The sequence below is a fragment of the Podarcis pityusensis genome, assembly GCF_964106645.2.
Source record: "Podarcis pityusensis genome assembly, chromosome: 1".
NCBI lineage: Eukaryota > Metazoa > Chordata > Lepidosauria > Squamata > Lacertidae > Podarcis > Podarcis pityusensis.
Window position 1 is genome coordinate 35,048,857 of NC_138028.1, and position 16,839 is coordinate 35,065,695.

General features: G+C 40.0%; 1 protein-coding gene across 11 annotated transcripts in view; it reads right to left on the minus strand.

Moving 5' to 3' along the window:
• Positions 1-16,839, minus strand: part of NPAS3 (neuronal PAS domain protein 3) — a 641,499-nt gene that overhangs the window by 333,813 nt on the left and 290,847 nt on the right. For all 11 annotated transcript variants that reach the window (XM_080977754.1, XM_080977753.1, XM_080977750.1 and 8 more), the window contains one exon: positions 10,826-10,908. In XM_080977754.1, the coding sequence (XP_080833880.1) occupies positions 10,826-10,908 (83 nt within the window). The remainder of the gene's footprint in view (positions 1-10,825; positions 10,909-16,839) is intronic.

Below are 16,839 nucleotides of genomic sequence, written 5' to 3' on the forward strand. Positions count from 1 at the left end.
TATGGGAAGAATTCCACGCCTCACTAAGGTGATTGTTCCATCAGGGTGAACATTTTAAATCGTCAAATAGAATGATTATTCCCTCTTCTCTCCTGTGTATTGTTCCAGGGGTTCTCCTGACTCACCTGAACCAATTTGGGGCCACAGGGTGGGGGGGCAGGGGAGATGGGGGGAGCCCCATTAGGGACTTCTGCTGATGGAATTCATCAGTTAAACCCTCCCCTATACTACTAGTTTATGCAAAATTATTCCCCCCCCCCCGAAACAAAAGCATCACATATCACATAGCAAACTCACATGTCACATACTTTTCAAACCTAAGCAAGCTGGGTGATTTTTAAAAGCATCATATATAGTATGAAAAGCAGCTGTTAAAAATAAATAAAAATCAGCAGGCTCATACAAGCCCTTACCATGCCTAAAGTATTTCACTGGATCTTGGCCAAAAAGAAAGGAAGCTTCTCTTTCAATTAACCTCCATGTTCTAACAGAGTGACTATGTGAGCTGGACACACTCCTCTAATTTTGTGGGCCCGTCTCTTTAGTTAAGCAGCCTCTTCAACCCAGATGTTGAAAATGCACAGCTCATTCACTTGCAAATCTGAGAATTCCCAAGGCAAAATTGTATCCCTCTACAACAGATAGTCTACCTTTCCTAGCTTTTTCCTCTTGCTATCCCAATCAGCCTCTTTCAGCTACCGTCCTCACAGCCTTTTTAGCTTCTGTTCCTCCTCGTCAATGGAGCCAATAGGACTGTCATGAATCACAGACAGTTGCAAGCAAAAACAATACAATAAAATAATACAGACACTTGCCTGTAGCCTCCTTCTCAGCTGCCCACCACATTGGCTACTTGTACGATACCATAACAATGTTAATATTACAGAACATGAATGCAAGCTTTACATTAACTTTGTCTACTTCAGAAAATGTCCTCCCTTTCAAGGACTTGTTCAAAAGCCAATCCCATGAATGACCATAAGTTCTTCGGACTTTTCAGATAATAAAAATTAATCATGGAACGAAAGAATTACTGCACCCACTCTGTGACAGAATTCAAACTGGTTTTCTCTTCTGATAACAAGGCACTGAAATCCCACAACATGGCTGCTCCATAGGAAAAACTGTGCAAAAATAAATTCCTCAACTCTGGCTGGAACCAGGCTTTGCGAAAAATGCACGGCTATTTCTCAGAACGGCACCTCCTGCATCCTTTCCTTCTCTGGTAACGCTTAGGAATACAAAATGCACAAGATGATTTCACTGGACTCTGAATCCACCTGCCACTTGAAGCCAGTTAAGTGAAGAGGAAGCAGGAATTATCAGGAGTGTGATAACATCGTGGTGGGCATTGTGTAGGAGACAGGAGAAAACCAGGGGTTCCAGTTGCCAGAAGCCATACATTTTCTATAACATGCAGTTCCACTGTCAGTCTCTTTTCTGCTGCCCTTCCCAAGGGTTTGTTTAGCCAATTAAAAAGTTTACAAGACAATACTAAGGCAACAAGCGAGGTAATTGTTCCAGTGTCTGTTTTCCAGATTTACAGTGAATAAGAAGCAGGTATTAACTGGGCTCAGTAGGTTGGTGTGTGCCGTGTATAGTTGTATTTAATTGCTATTCTAATTAAATAATTTAGCTGTGAATCTCACTGGGTGACCTTGGATCAGTCGCTGTCTCTCAGCCGAGCCTACACCAAATGGTTGTTGTGGGGCTGAAATGGAGAGGGGGAGAACCCCATACATTACATTGTGCTCCTTGAAGCAGAGGTGGAATATAAATGCAAGAAATAATGTATCCAGGGTAAATATATCTCACATTTACTAATGACCACTCAAACAATACTTTAAAACTGGCAATCTCTTCATCCAATGTTATCTGAAAGCATATTGTAAATGATATTAAAATTAAAAAGGGAACAGTTAACTTTGTCGCCCACATTATCAGTAATCTCAGCAGAGTGCAAACAAATGACATTTTTAAAAAGTGCAAAGATTTCTTTTAAAGATCAATTAATTTTATAAGTAAACAAATCATCCAGAAATTGGATGTTTTAAATCATCCTGACCTGCGCTTTGCAATCTTTATCCAATATAGGGCTCTCTCTCTTTTTTTGCAGAAACAATTCACTATTCTAGGTTATCTATGTTTTAAAGTAATTTTACATCTGCAGAAAATAAGGCTAGAGCCCCAAATCACGACTGAATGAAGTCACCATTAAACACAGTTTTGTTGATGTAGCAGGGGATAAAACAATCCCTCTTCAACCTCTACAAGCTGCAGAAAGTCCTCCATTTCTGTTAATGACCCATTCCTTGTGTCTGATTCAATACAGCCCACTGGCTATGGAAATGACAACACTCAGCGGGTGACAACAAAATGGTCAACAAACAGTGCTGAGATATGTCATTTTCTTCAAATACTTTCTCAAGGAATGAAATGACACACTATGGTATTCAGTATCCTGCTCAGATCAAATATTTCTTTATTAAACGAAACTACATGTACCATACTTGCTGTATAAAATGCAGGTTTAAGTGTGTTGCTTCAAGCTTCAATTGCAAAACAATTTGATACTTGCTTCTTTGGGGAGCGAGTGGGGAGGATGTCTACAGTTTCCATTTAATATATTTATCCTGGACAGTGATCACAAAGATACAGTGCCTTTGGAAAAAAAGAACTTTGAAAGGAAAGCATTTCCTTACTAAAACCAATCTACTATAGCTAGACCAACTGGGGTGTGGTATCTCCATTTGTTCTGCTCCACTGTTTTGATATGCAGTGGACTGCTGCAATGATGTAGAAGTAGGGTAAACCAATTTAATAATGATGACAAAACAAAAAACCCAGTGCACTAACTTTGGTACCATCTAGCAGCAAACAGCAGCTCCAGGAGATGATTTTCCATGAGACCAGCATGCAAGGTGAAGTGGTTAACCTCCATACCACAACTGGCCCCAAATATTGGCTCTATGTTTTGAGGCAATATTAATTTTCAAAGTTAAAACAAAAGCAGCAATGGAAGAATACTGAAGAAGAAGCTACAGCCTGGGAGATTGTACTACATGGTGATACTGGCCCTTCAAGACTATACCACTCCAAAAGAGGGACTACTTTTTGTAGCTGAGGAGGGAGTGCTGGTGCACAGATAGCTCACAACAGAAGGTGGTGTGTGTGTTTTGAACATAATAAAGATTGTTGTTGTTGTTGTTGTTGTTGTTTAGTCATTTAGTCATGTCTGACTCTTCGTGACCCCATGGACCAGAGCACGCCAGGCACTCCTGTCTTCTACTGCCTCGCGCAGTGGAAGATTATAGGCCTACAACTCCATGGGAGTCATCCTTTGAGAGCTACTCACACCACATGACAGAGCCTTTATTGGGCTCCTAGAACTGGAATGGGAGTGCAGTGAAATCAGAGCAGCAAATAAGAGGTAGATTGGGGCTCAGCCAGACTTCCTTTGGTGCCATGTTTTCCAGGTGCAGCTCTGAGCTTTCCAGGTCCAAGCGTGTTATTTGTTGTCATGCCACTTTCCCTGGGGAAACCCGCTGTTGACCGCTGAATCAGAACAAACGGCAATGGGTTTTCCTCAGAATGCCGTTTGTTCTGATTCAGCAATAAGCAGCAGGTTTTCCCAGGAAAAGGAGCGGGATTATAAAAAAACAAACAAAACACTCAGGCCTGGACCTGAAAAATACGGATCTGTGCCTGGAAAATGTGGCACAAAATAAAGTCTGAATGAGCCCTTAGTCTGAGCCCTTTTCATAGAAAATTGCTGTGGGAAAGCCTGGGAATAGCAAGCCAATTACACTGGTCTGTTTTACAAACCTGCACAACTTGGTAGCACCACAAAGCTACATGGGCCAGGGATGGGCAACCTGGGCAATTTGCAAGGGGCCCCTGCCTTGGTTCTTGAGTGTACCATTGTTCACCAATGGTGAGTGAATGCCACCTACGATTTCCAGCAAGGTGCCGCTGGAGAGTAACTTTCTGTAGCAGTTACCACAGGAAAAGCTGTAGGAGTGGTACAAGGCCAGGCCTTAAGGGAGGAATCCTGAGTAAGTAGAGGGTTAGCAATAGGCCAAAATCAGAAGACCTATGAGACTGAGGCCTAGTAAGCAAAAGGAAGCTCTGCTAGAAGGGGGCTTGGATGTGGAGAAGGTACTCGGGAGAAGCACAAGACCCATACTCCCTTATCCCCATTTAGATAAAATGAAGTACAGCTATCATTCTGCGTGATCCCAGGACAAACAAGGGCTGCCCATGAAAATTTGCAGTCCATGCATGCAATAATTCTCACATGTGGCCCCCAGTATTGTACACACATGCATGGGTCCTTGTAGGGGGCAGAAGCAGGGCCCCTAACATCACACCTGCCCTAGGCCCCATAAACCTTCCAGGTGGGCTGCAAAGCTGGTCATGATGGCAGGCCCAGGGTACTATTTATCTTTGGGCTGGCCTTGCACAGGATGCACAAATAATAGGATGTGCAAGCTATCTTGGTCATACATTGGAACAAAGACATGCCATCCATCTATACCCAAAACACATCCAATATGATAGTATTGCACCAAGCAAGGTACAACATGTGTAACTACATAACAACAACAACAATAATAAATGCTGACATCCTTCCAATGGCTCCTGAAGATCTCATCTTTTCCAAGGAGTCTTTGGTTTAATTATTTCCTGAGCAACTAAGCCAGTAACCAAGCCCAAGCATGGGTAACTCAAAGAATCACATATTCTGTTGATCTCCACTTCTTTTTCTTTCCCACCTCCGCATCACCCCCTCCCACATGCTGAATTTTCTATTGTAAGCCCCTTGGGACAGGTACCCATTCTTTTTTACTGATGCACCCTGGATGTAGGCAGAATTTTTCCAATGGTCTATTGAGGGTGAATTTGTATTTCTAATATGTTTTCTAGTTAACAGCAATGAAAAACATAAAACCATTACCAGAGCTGGCATCAATGCATAGCGCTGATATATATCATATCTAAATGACTGATGGTTTTCTCTGGAATGGAAAAAGCAGATATGATGTACTCAGAAACCTGTGCTTGAAATTGATGATGTATATACAATTTTCAGAGTTCCTTTCATCTTATAGTATAATGTATATACAATTTTCAGAGTTCCTTTCATCTTATAGTACAGGAGGGCATTGGTTATCTGGCTAGAATCCTGAATGGAAGCGGTTTCATTAGGGGGTGAGGATGCACTGCAACATTTTCCAGTCTCATTAGCCATGATAGTTAAATTGAACCTCCATATTCAGATGCAGGAGATGCTAGGGACAAACCACCAGAGAGGGGTGCTGCCTTCATGCTCCTCTTATAAGCATGGCTATTTTTAGAAATAGGATACTGGGTTAGATGGACTCTGGAGTCTTATGTGCAAGATAAATGAGTGAAGAAGGGAGTCTAGAATATATGTTCAAGAGCATATCACTGACCCTGTCCCAGCAGCACTGCCTGTGCTGCCAGATTTGTCCCTTTGATGTATGGGTTTTCAGCTATATTTGCATAGGTGTTCTGTGCAGTTGGGATCCCTGTGAAATTGGGGGCTCCAACTGCATGGAAAACCTAAGTGCACACAATGGACCTCTTTTTGTAGGATGTGTGAGATTTGGGGCCAAAGCCAATGGCAAAGCCCTGATCCTCCTCCATCCATTTACCCTACACAAATGGAGAAGGTGTGACTAGGGCTTTCACCTGCTATACTATAGCTGTTCTAATAGGAATGGGGAGATTAAGAGTAGATTGTGTAGTGTTTTTGGGGAAAATAGCATGGTCTCTTAAAAATACTTTGCTCTAACACACACTTTCTTTTCCTTTCTTGTCATCAATACCTTCTAGTTCTTCCCTCTGTTGTGATCAAAATTATTATCTACCCCTCCCTTTAATCCATATTACAGACTCTTCTGGTTGTTCAGTTGTCTCCCATGCTAGGTGGCTTTTATTCTTCTTTCAGACATCACTGCTGCTACCTGTTCATCAGATCACTGCTTAAAGCAGAGCAAAGAGAGGGAGTAAAGTGGGGTGTCTGCTAAATTTGTTCTGTTCTTCAGAAACTAATAACTTCCATATTCTTAACTACTGTTGGCCTAGCTTAACCTCTCTGTTCTACATGCTTGCATCCCAATAGCCTTTCCTGGCCGAGGAGGACAATTCTTCACTTAATATGGTAACATCTGCACTGTTTTACAATGGTACTACATACGAAGAGGGACAAATACCATCAACAAAATTGCATTAGTCACCAGTGCACTAAATCTTATTTTCAAATGATAATTAACTTTGTCTCTGAAAAGTCTCCCACCACCACCACCAATAGCCATATTTATTCAACACCAAACATTCTACTATAGATACAGGACTCATATCAACACTAATAACATCTTAAGGATAGTGTTTATCCTTAAGCAGTTTTAAGGTTAAGCACTATTGTGTACTCATTAGCAAGTTTGTGATGTTTATGGAAAAAAACAAAAAAAACCAGCGCTTCAAATTGTGTACATTTTAAGCGGCCATACCATAAACTTCACTTTTGATTGTTTTACAGTATAAAATTCTAAGGTATCCTGTTTGGTTTAAGAAATTTGAAAAGCAACTTATTTAAATATGCGGAATTATCTTGAGTTGTTCATACGTGAACTTAAAAGCCGTGCAACACAGGAAAATTAAGTAATTATGCCTCCAAGTTATTTACTGCAATTAAGCTCATTTATCATATGCAAATTAGTGCAAACTGGTCTCATTAGCTACTAAATTACTCAATATGAGCTGAACAATGTAGCACTCCAGTTTGTAATGAAAAATCCCTGTAGAGGCAAGCAGGATCAATTAAGCTAATTTGCATATGCAAATATATCATCTAACTTTTACTTTTCCCTATATTTAATCCTACATTTTCTGGTCATTCTTGATTATCTAAAAAGGATGGGGTCAATCACCATCTTCATGATATCTTAGTCATGCAGTTGCAACTAGAGGAGAGGTCCTGTACAGGTTGCTGCATTCTATGCAGACATTTAAGCCCAGTTTATCATAAGATTATTCAATAAAATGTTTTAGCATTCATGCAGGACGAAATTGCAGACTATCCAACCTTATATCCACCCCAAACCCCAATTTTAGTCAAAAGTTGAAAGTGTGATATAAAGAGACAAATCCACTAGGATGTCTGAATGAAGTTAAAAACTTTACACTCACTAACTGGTCTTTATTCTGAACAAGCTATTCCAATTATAAATTCACCAACATTTTTCAGCTGTACAAAATATACAATTTCCTTTTCTTGTTTTATAAAAAAAACCTTGTGCCTTTGGCCCAAAGCTGCTGTGATTTTCATTTGGATTGTATATTTGCTTTTGACACTGTCTTGCAAATGTCTGATTCGACTGAGTAACACTGTCCTCCTCAAGAATCTAGATGTAAAATAATACAAAATGCTGTTTTATTTAATTTTTTTATGACAAATTTCAAATTAGATTCATCAGGTTGAACACTGGTCATTGGCTGTAATAATAGACAGACTGAATGATTGATTAGGTGGCTGTCAGCAAATTCATCATATCATCATAATGAGAGGATCTGTTCTTAGCAGATATTTATCTGTCTGTCTGAATGCATTTATACATGCAAAGATAGGTAGGTATGGGATTAACAGATAGGGAAAGCATTCTCCCGAGAGAAAATCTTGGACATTCTCTTACGTCTGAAGGCAGTATGGGGAAGTTTTTTTAAAAAATGTTTTTAAATGTTTTATTATGTTTTTATATATGTTGGAAGATGCCCAGAATGGCTGGGGCAACCCAGTAAGATGTGCGGGGTATAAACAGTAAAATTATCATTATGGAATGAGACATCCCTATTTTCATTGGATAAATGTTGGACGATATGGTGAACAATGGGAGACAGTCCTATGCGAACTCTTTCCAAGTTCGGAAAAGCTGTTTTGGAATAAGAGCAGATTTATTGATCACTGCTGGCAATTAGGGTGGTGAGAGTGGTAAAAGAAAGCCATTAATGTCCGTGAGAAGTCTAGTTAGGGAGAAGTTTTGAGTCCCACTACAAAGCTTCACAGCAGTGATCTGCTACTGGGGCTGGAGAGCCATGCAGCTGTGGCGGAACTGGGTCCATTTCATTGGCAGAGCATCTGCTTAGCACATATAAGGCCTCAGGTTCAATCCCCAGCATCTTCAGGTAAGGCTGGAAAAGATTCCTGCCTGAAATCCGAGAGAACTGCTGCCAGTAAGTTTAGACAATACAGAGGTAGACAGACCAAAGGTTTGGTTCAGTATAAGCCCACTTGCTTTGTTCCCCTGCCCTCCAATCTATCCCCCTAACTAATTCTGCAAGAAGCTTCTACTCTCACACCTTGATCAGATGTAAGTGCAAGTTAAAGGAGGGCAGGCACATATGTATGCTGTAAAAGAAACAAGCAAAAGTCTAAAGGATAATTTGTGACATACTGTGCATAAGTTTCGTAGGCCAGAATCAACTGTCAGATAAATGATCTAGATCTGCAAGCCAATGAAAGAGCCACAATATATTAGTTAGTCTTTGAAATGCCATGAGACTCTTAGTTATACGGTGGTACCTTGGTTCTCGGACTTAATCCGTTCCAGGAGTCCATTCGACTCCTGAAACCATTCCAAAACCAAGGCAAGGCTTCTGATTGGCTGCAGGAGCTTCCTGCACTCAAGAGGAAGAAGCGTCAGAAGTTCGGCTTCCGAAAAACATTCGCAAACCGGAACACTTATTCCGGGTTTGTGGCATTCGGGAGTCAAATTGTTCGTCAACTAAGCCATTCAATAACCAAGGTACAACTGTATTCAGGAGCTTGGGCTCCAGCAGGTTTCCCTATTGGCACCATTAAGTTTCTGTGCTTTGCTACAATCTGTTATATAGCATGCTAAAATAATACACAGCCTTTTCAGATTCTCTTTATCAGTTTGCATCCAATTATTATCTCATTCAGGTTCTTTTTTTATTGTTAGCCTTCTCTACATGTCACTTAAAAACCTTTGGGTTTTAAGTTGGATAAAAATTAACTGGAGCAATTTTAGATGTACAGTGCTGTCCAGGAGGCCACTCCTTAATATATATTAGGTATAATAATAATGGTAAGGTAAATACAGAAAAACCCCCACCATGAAATAAATCTAGCTACCAATATAGATGATGAAATACTTATAACTTCCCACATTTCAAATGACGCATTCTATCTTCCTCTAAAAGTCTACAATAAACACGACTGTAAAGAAACATCAAATAATATTCAATTAAAATTCTATCATAATCATCTGAGATGCTTCAATAAGGTCAGGATGAACAGTACACATTTTGTAAATAGCACTCTGATGAGTTGTATACAAATCTAATTTAATTAGCACTTTCTGAATCTTTGTAATGATGCAAAATATGGGCACAATCCAAGCTCTTTAAGCACTTTTAAGTGTTGCTGATTTAACAGCACAGAGGTAAGCAGCTCGAGTTCTCCTATTGAAATCAATGTGGCTTAAAAGTAGCAAACTTTGGCTGTATTGTACCCTATATGTTAATACATTTTCATAACAAATTAAACAGATTACACAACAGAATGACCTGAAAGCGTTAGCTTATTTATCTTTTCTTAGATATCAACAAGGTAACAACGCAACAAACTTCCTGTGCTATACGCCAGACATCACATGCAATCTTTATATGTTTGATACGATACATTATCATGATCCACTGGCAGAATAAGAGCATGCAAGTTAAACTTGAACCAAGGTCACACAAATAACAAAACCACTTAATTCACAATCTCAGCATCCTAGAGAAACTCATGCGGCCAATAGTTTTGAATCATTTTTAAATTGCCTCTAAACTTTTCTCTAAAGCCATAATGAAGCTTTAAAACATGGACATTACTCATACCGGTTCTGAAAGCTGCAGCTGCATAATGCAGGACAACAGTTTCCCCATCCTATCAGTTTACAAAGAATATTTCTTATTGCTGATATGTTGTCTCTCTTATCTTAAGATAGCATTCCATTTTGAACAAACTGATTAAGTGAGCATAAGCTTCTGATAAGCAGTGGTTATTTTCAGTGCAGTGAAAGAGCCAATAATCAAGTTAATTTTTAAAGTATCTTGACTAGCCTGACAAATTATGCCCATTTTGATCCTATTGCTTGGATTGTGATTCTGTTTAGGCTTCTTGTGTCATAACAAAACCGCAACACATGCACAGCGCATAATCATTTGTCAAGATAATCTGTTTGGCACATACTACCTAAGAATGTCATGAAATTTTGGGGAACACCACACTGATTATCTAGTACGTCTAAGATCTAGAGGACATGCTATCTTCTAAAGAAAGATAACTATCGTTTTGAATGTGACAGTCAACAGCAGTAAAAAAGAGGAAAAAGGTGCTGGAAAACTAAAAACAGGAGGAGAAAATCAAAAGTCAAAATCTGAGCAAGACACAAAAAAATATATAATTTTTTTCACAAAATCGTGATTTATACTTAAACAAATGCACACAATCATTTGGGGAGCCAACTACTACTTCACAGTGCAATGCGACTAAGTTGTGTGAGATCTAAACCATTACAGCACAAATAATACTTGCCCTCCCTCTCTCATTAACATTCTTTCAATCATGGCTTTCTAAAAAGAAAAAAAATATGAATTTGTAAAAAAACACCCCAAAACTCATCATACAAGCCGCAATAACATCACACAGTAGCCGAATAATTGACAGAACTCTTAGATCTCGTTACTAAGTATACTTAACTTTCGTTTTGTTTTGTAAAGCCATTGTTTTTACCTGTAAAATGTGGCTTCCCAAATGTGACTCAAATACTTCAGTGGCAAGTGCACTGGGGCTTCTCCTGCGCTGGGCACCTATAACTGAATAAAAAAGCAATTATGTTGCAATCTCTACACATTCAGTCACAATGCATCCCTGATCTGAGACCAATTTATTGTATGTATTATTCATTAAAACGTTTCGTTCAATCTCACATTTGAAAACCACTATTAAATAAAACACTTGGGGGAACACCACACAGCTCACCAGAACCCTGGTTCTCCACTTGCCCCTCAGTGTGCAGGGATATACCTACTGGCAGCACAATTGGTCATTGCAGGGAATGGGTCACAATGTGCATGTCTTCATATCCTTGTTTAGATCTCTTCCTCTGCTTGGCCATATTAGATGAGCTCGTGAACTCACGGGGCTTGACACAGCAGTGTGGGAAGGCTCAAAAGGCATGCAGGAGTATAGATCTCCCATTTCCATCTTGGTGATGTGCTTATGTACACAACTGTGTGTGCACAAGGAAGAAGGAGTTGTGGGGAAACAGAGCTCTATGGGGTCCCCCTATGCCTGAGCACTGTGAACATACAGGGAAGAATCATTATTGACAATAATTTCTTGTTAAGGATTTGGATTGAAATAGTGAGATTGAATTGGGGGGGAGGTTTCTAAGGGTCTAGGATTTGAGATATACAATATCTTTATTGTCATTGTCCCATGCAGAACAATGAAATTGAAATAGTCTTCTTCTTCTTCTTTAAAACAGAGCCTTTGTGTAAAGGACTCCATCTCAGGGATCACACCAGCAGAAATATTTTGAGGACAGGACTGAATTAATGGCAATATAAAATAAGTCCAAATAACAGTATGATACATGTTTTGCAAGTCTATGTATCCAAAGGAATCTGTGGATGTACAAAACATTTCTAAAATCAGCAGGGATGCCCTCAGACTAAGGGTCAAACTCTATGCAACATTAAACACATGCTTGATAATGTGTGTGATTCTTTCATTAAAACAAACAAACAAACAAACTTTAAATAGTAGCCATGGTGAGGAATGAGACACACCAGGATTCAAGACAATGGTGTTTGAGATGGTGAGCAAACATTTCCTCCCATGATGTGGTCTCAGGGAAAATTCTTACGCCACCAAACCACAATTCAGCCTGGAAAAGAAACAGTGGAAATGGCTGCTTCTGTCCCATGCCAAATAACAGCTGTGTGTGCGTGCTTGTGACTAAAAGCAGCCACAATGAAAGAAACTCACAATACCAGACAACACATTTAGTCTATACGTTTTTTGGTGCTAATATAACCTGGGCATTGCCCCATCTCTTTGTTTTATCACGGCTACATATTTTGTCTCAACCCTGTGTCTTAAAAGCCAAGGATCTAGCTCCCATCTAAAAATTAGGGCCAGGAGTTTTTAACTCTTTTTCTGACTGACAGAGAAGCAACCAGTTGCTTTCCTCCTGACTAAGGCTCATATTTGCAAAAGGAAGCTGGATCTGGCTGGAACATAAGTTGAGTGGCAACTGCAGTGGTGGATAGGGGAAGAATTGAGTGCTCTGTCTTGATTTGCACAAAACAAGCAGGGCCAGGATTTTAAAGACACAAGGTTGAGATGGAAAGTGCAGTTCTTCCCTGAGTTGCAATGAATGTCCTTCTGAAGAACTTCCTCTTCCCATGCCCGATGACCCTATAAAGGCTGCTTCCTCTCCCACAAAAAAGATACAACACAGGGTGCATTTGTTCAAAGCAAATGAAGTAGGTGAGCAAGGCTTGTCACTCTGCTAATCCCAACAGCTATATGTATCTTGATCAGGGTGGGGGAAGGGGGGGTGCCAATTTTCTTTCTAATTTCACACCTTCATTTCCTATGCTTGATGCATTTTCCCAAACTGTCTGTTATAACCGTTTAGAGAAATATTTATTCAAAAGCCAGGACAGCCAGAATGCACAAGAAGAAACAACATTTCTGGGAGTGCTAATGGAGAGAAGTTAAGAGAGCTGTGCACCAAGATCTCTTGCAACGTCAAAGAAGATGCCATCACACAGTGCACAGCTCTCAAAACACACTGTCAGAGAGTTGCCCTCCCCACACACTGAGCATCCTGAATGATTCACTGCAAGAAATTTGGATCCAACCTCTTGGAACATGTGGGGCATCCATTCGAAGCAGCAAAACTGAGTACAAACGTGATAGGAGCATAGTACTGATGCAGCACCCCCACATTCAAAACTATTTTATTTCCAAGTTTTAATTGTGGTGGTGAAGATTTTAAAACTATATGCACTGGATCATTAAGGGGTGCGCAGACAAAGAATAAAACACTTTACTACAGAGTTTGATTTCACACGATCCCCTGACACTGCATGAAGAAACAAAATGAGGTGTCACAAACAAAGGAAGTTTGCTCCTTCACCTTATAGAGAGAAGGGAGACTATGGCTAGCTGGGACTCATGCTCAGTTAAGGACATAGAGCTCTTACGTGTGTGGGCTTCCACTTCTGTGGAAAATATATGCTTACAAACTCCCTTGGCAGTGAAAGAAAAGGCCTTGTGTGGGTGGAGGCTGCAAGTATTCACTCTCATGTCTACAAGGAACTCCTGGACCCAAGTGAAGGTTTCTAGCGTGTGGAATGCTGTTCTAATGGAATCTAGTCTTACTACCAAATGTTTAATTACACAACCCATATAATGTGTGGCACTTAACAGCAAGCCCAAACATAAATGCACCTTATATAAGCAGGAGTTATTGTAATACATAATGTCTTGTTGGTACCAGTCTGATTATCAATCAATCCAGTGAAAAGAAATTTTAGAGCAATGATTTGTAAGTGCGCTCTATAATATCAAACGTCAAATCTGATCTCTGCACACAAAGACATATGACACCTCCTGACAGGAGACTGGGGATATTGGTTTAGAAGTGTAACATTACGGATGTTACATGTAATTTCTTTGCAGGAAGCATTGCACTGTTTATATTGAACAACAAATTTACTGCTGGAGTAAAGTAATAGCCAGGAAAATTAGAGATGGTGAACCAACACTTTGTGTCATCTTCATCTGCACTTAGAAAGGAAATCAAGGTCATATATAAAACCAGCTCAGTCTTTCTATTTTATATAGGAGTATTTATTGAAACAGTACTTTGGGAGAAAAACAATAGATTTTTTTTTTAAACGTCAGAATCATTCATTTCATAGAGGGGCTGAACAGAAATGTCACAGTAGTGCCTTGTTTCAAAGTAATCTCTTTTATTTTGTCTTTTCGCTCTACAAGATGATTTCCACTTCTCTGATCTTGAGTCATTTTGCTCTTCCCTGATTCCGTCACTCATTCCCCCCAAAGATAAATTAACTTCTGCAGTTTCAAGCATTTTTGGTGAAGTGCAACACAACTTCACAGCATATTAAATTAGATTTAGTAGGGTTGCCAGACACGAAAACAAATGGCCTTCCTTCCCTTTTCAAGACCTTTCACTATAAACTCTATCCCCCATAAGAAAGCATTTTTTTTAAAAAAATCCACAGTCAAAGAAATCCTTTCTTCTTTTGGTTTGTTGAGAAAACCTCCCAAACACTCTTTTTAGTTGCCTGTGGAAACTGCATGTTTGTTTAGGAAAGCTTTCGCTCTTTTGATACAGCAGTATCCTGGGAAGAATGGTAGGATATGAACATCAAGTCTGAACACTGTTATAGAGCATCAGACTACACTAGCTTGCAAAGCAGAGAGACCTAAATCTGTTGTCTTGATACCCACCCCCCTGCTTCTGATCCCTAAGGTTCATGTTTATGACATTTGCAACATCTGCTACAAATGCTGAGGTAAGTCAGGCACAACCTTATTACTTCCAATCTAATGCTCCCTTAATCCACAGGGCTTTTGTATGCCACAAGTATGTCAAGAACCACAGGATGTACATGGGGAAGGATGCAACACATGCATTTCTGAGATTCACAGTCCATAAAGGCATGCTGTAGTTTTAAAGTCCTTTTAAATCTACTGTCCCCTTTGACCACAATTCGTCACTCCCTCTACTGCACAGGCCTCACCTCAAAAATAAAATAATTATTACAGATATTATGACATTTCCAGCACACATGCTGAATTCCTGTGTGGCATCATTTAGTTTATTACTGAAGGATGTCTTTTTAAAAAAATGTTAATGACATTTTAGTGAAACCTTGTAAACTTTTGAAAATTTCGTTTTTTTAACAACTTGTCATTTTTCAGCTAGAATTATTTTGTTTATGTGTTTATATTAAAATCTATGGGTCCCATTTCTGCCCTTAGGGCCCCCACAATAGCATACAATCCTATTGAGGACGTGCGTGGCACTGTGGTCTAAACCACCGAGCCTCAGTCTTGGGTTTGCCAATCCTAAGGTCGGCAGTTCGAATCCGCACGAAAGGGTGAGCTCCTGTTGCTTTGTCCCAGCTCCTGCCAACCAACAGTTCAAAAGCATACCAGCACAAGTAGATATATAGGTACCGCTGTGGTGGGAAGGTAAATGGTATTTCCATGTGCCAGAAGTGATTTAGTCATGCAGGCCACATGACCTGGAAAATCTGTCTGGCGACAAATGCCAGTTCCCTCGGCCTGAAAGCAGAGACGAGTGTCACACCCCATAGTCAAATTCGACTGGACTTAACCATCCAGGGGTCCTGGGCCCAAACCAACAAAATAAATTTCAACAAGAATGTTCTACACCTAGGCAGAAAGAACTAGGTACACAAATATGAGATGCTGGACACTTGGCTTACCAGTAGTACATGCGAAAATGACCTATCTAGCGGTCTTAGTAGACCACAAGCTTAACATGAGTCAATTTTCTTCCCAGCCTTTGTTGCCATTAACTTTTCAGAATATCACATTTATGTGTGTATGTTTTTAAAGACATTATGATCACTGACATCAGCTGAAATTTGTATGCTAGGCTGCATCAACAGAAGTATAGTGTCCCACTCTCTTCTCCCTTGATCAAACTACACCTGAAATACTGTGTCCAGTTCTGCACACCACAATTTAAAAAGGGTATTGAACGTATGCAGAGGAGGGCAACTAAGATTATCAAGGATCTGAAAGCCAAGCCTTATGAGTGAGTTGGGTATGTTTAGCCTGGTAAAGAGGAGACTGAGGGGAGATATAATAGACATCTTCAAGTATCTAAAGGGTTGTCTCCTTCGGAAAGTGCTGGACTCTCCTTCCTTTTAAGCAGAGGGTTTAAGCACACGTTTTTAAGTGGAGGTTAGATGGCCGTCTGTCATGAATGCTTTAGTTGTGATTGCTGCAAAGCAGGGGGTTGGACTAGATGACCCTCAGAGTTCCCTCGATCTCTACAGTTCTATGATTCTAAAAAGAGAATAAAAGTGGGGTAATGGAGGAGTATTTTCATACAAGAGAATGTGCCGGGCAATGCCAACCCAGGAGCAGAAGGAAGCAAAGAGGTACAGAAAAATAGCCAATATATGTAGATAGCAGAAAGGGGAAATGGCTCAAACAAACAAATATTAAATGAAATGGGAGGTCATCTGAAAAGGGGGGTTTCAATGGAAAGTATGGAAATGTAACTATTGGCATGGCACCAAGAAGTGATGTACTACATGGTTGTGATAGAGATGCAAACAAAGACATCACATTTCTACAAATAACCCCAAACCTCCCTTGTCATAAATTATCGCAACTTTGCTTCCCCCTCCTTCCCCCTTGATGCATGACATACTTCTTGATGAGCCATAAAGACAATTATGTCATCTACTTCTTGTCCATTATAACGTTTGGCTCTGTTTTTGTAATCGTCTATAAGAGTGCCTTCCGTTTGCCAAGAAAACAATCAAGCAACCGTTGATTGGAAACCATGCAAACAACCCATTATATAGCAGACTGCAGTATGTGTTTTGCTATGTGAGAGGTGTGGTAAATATCTCTTATGCCTCCACTATCTTCAGGAGGCAGCAAACATCCACTACTGTGTCTTTGTAGTCAATGAACTCCTGCACACAATGAAATCC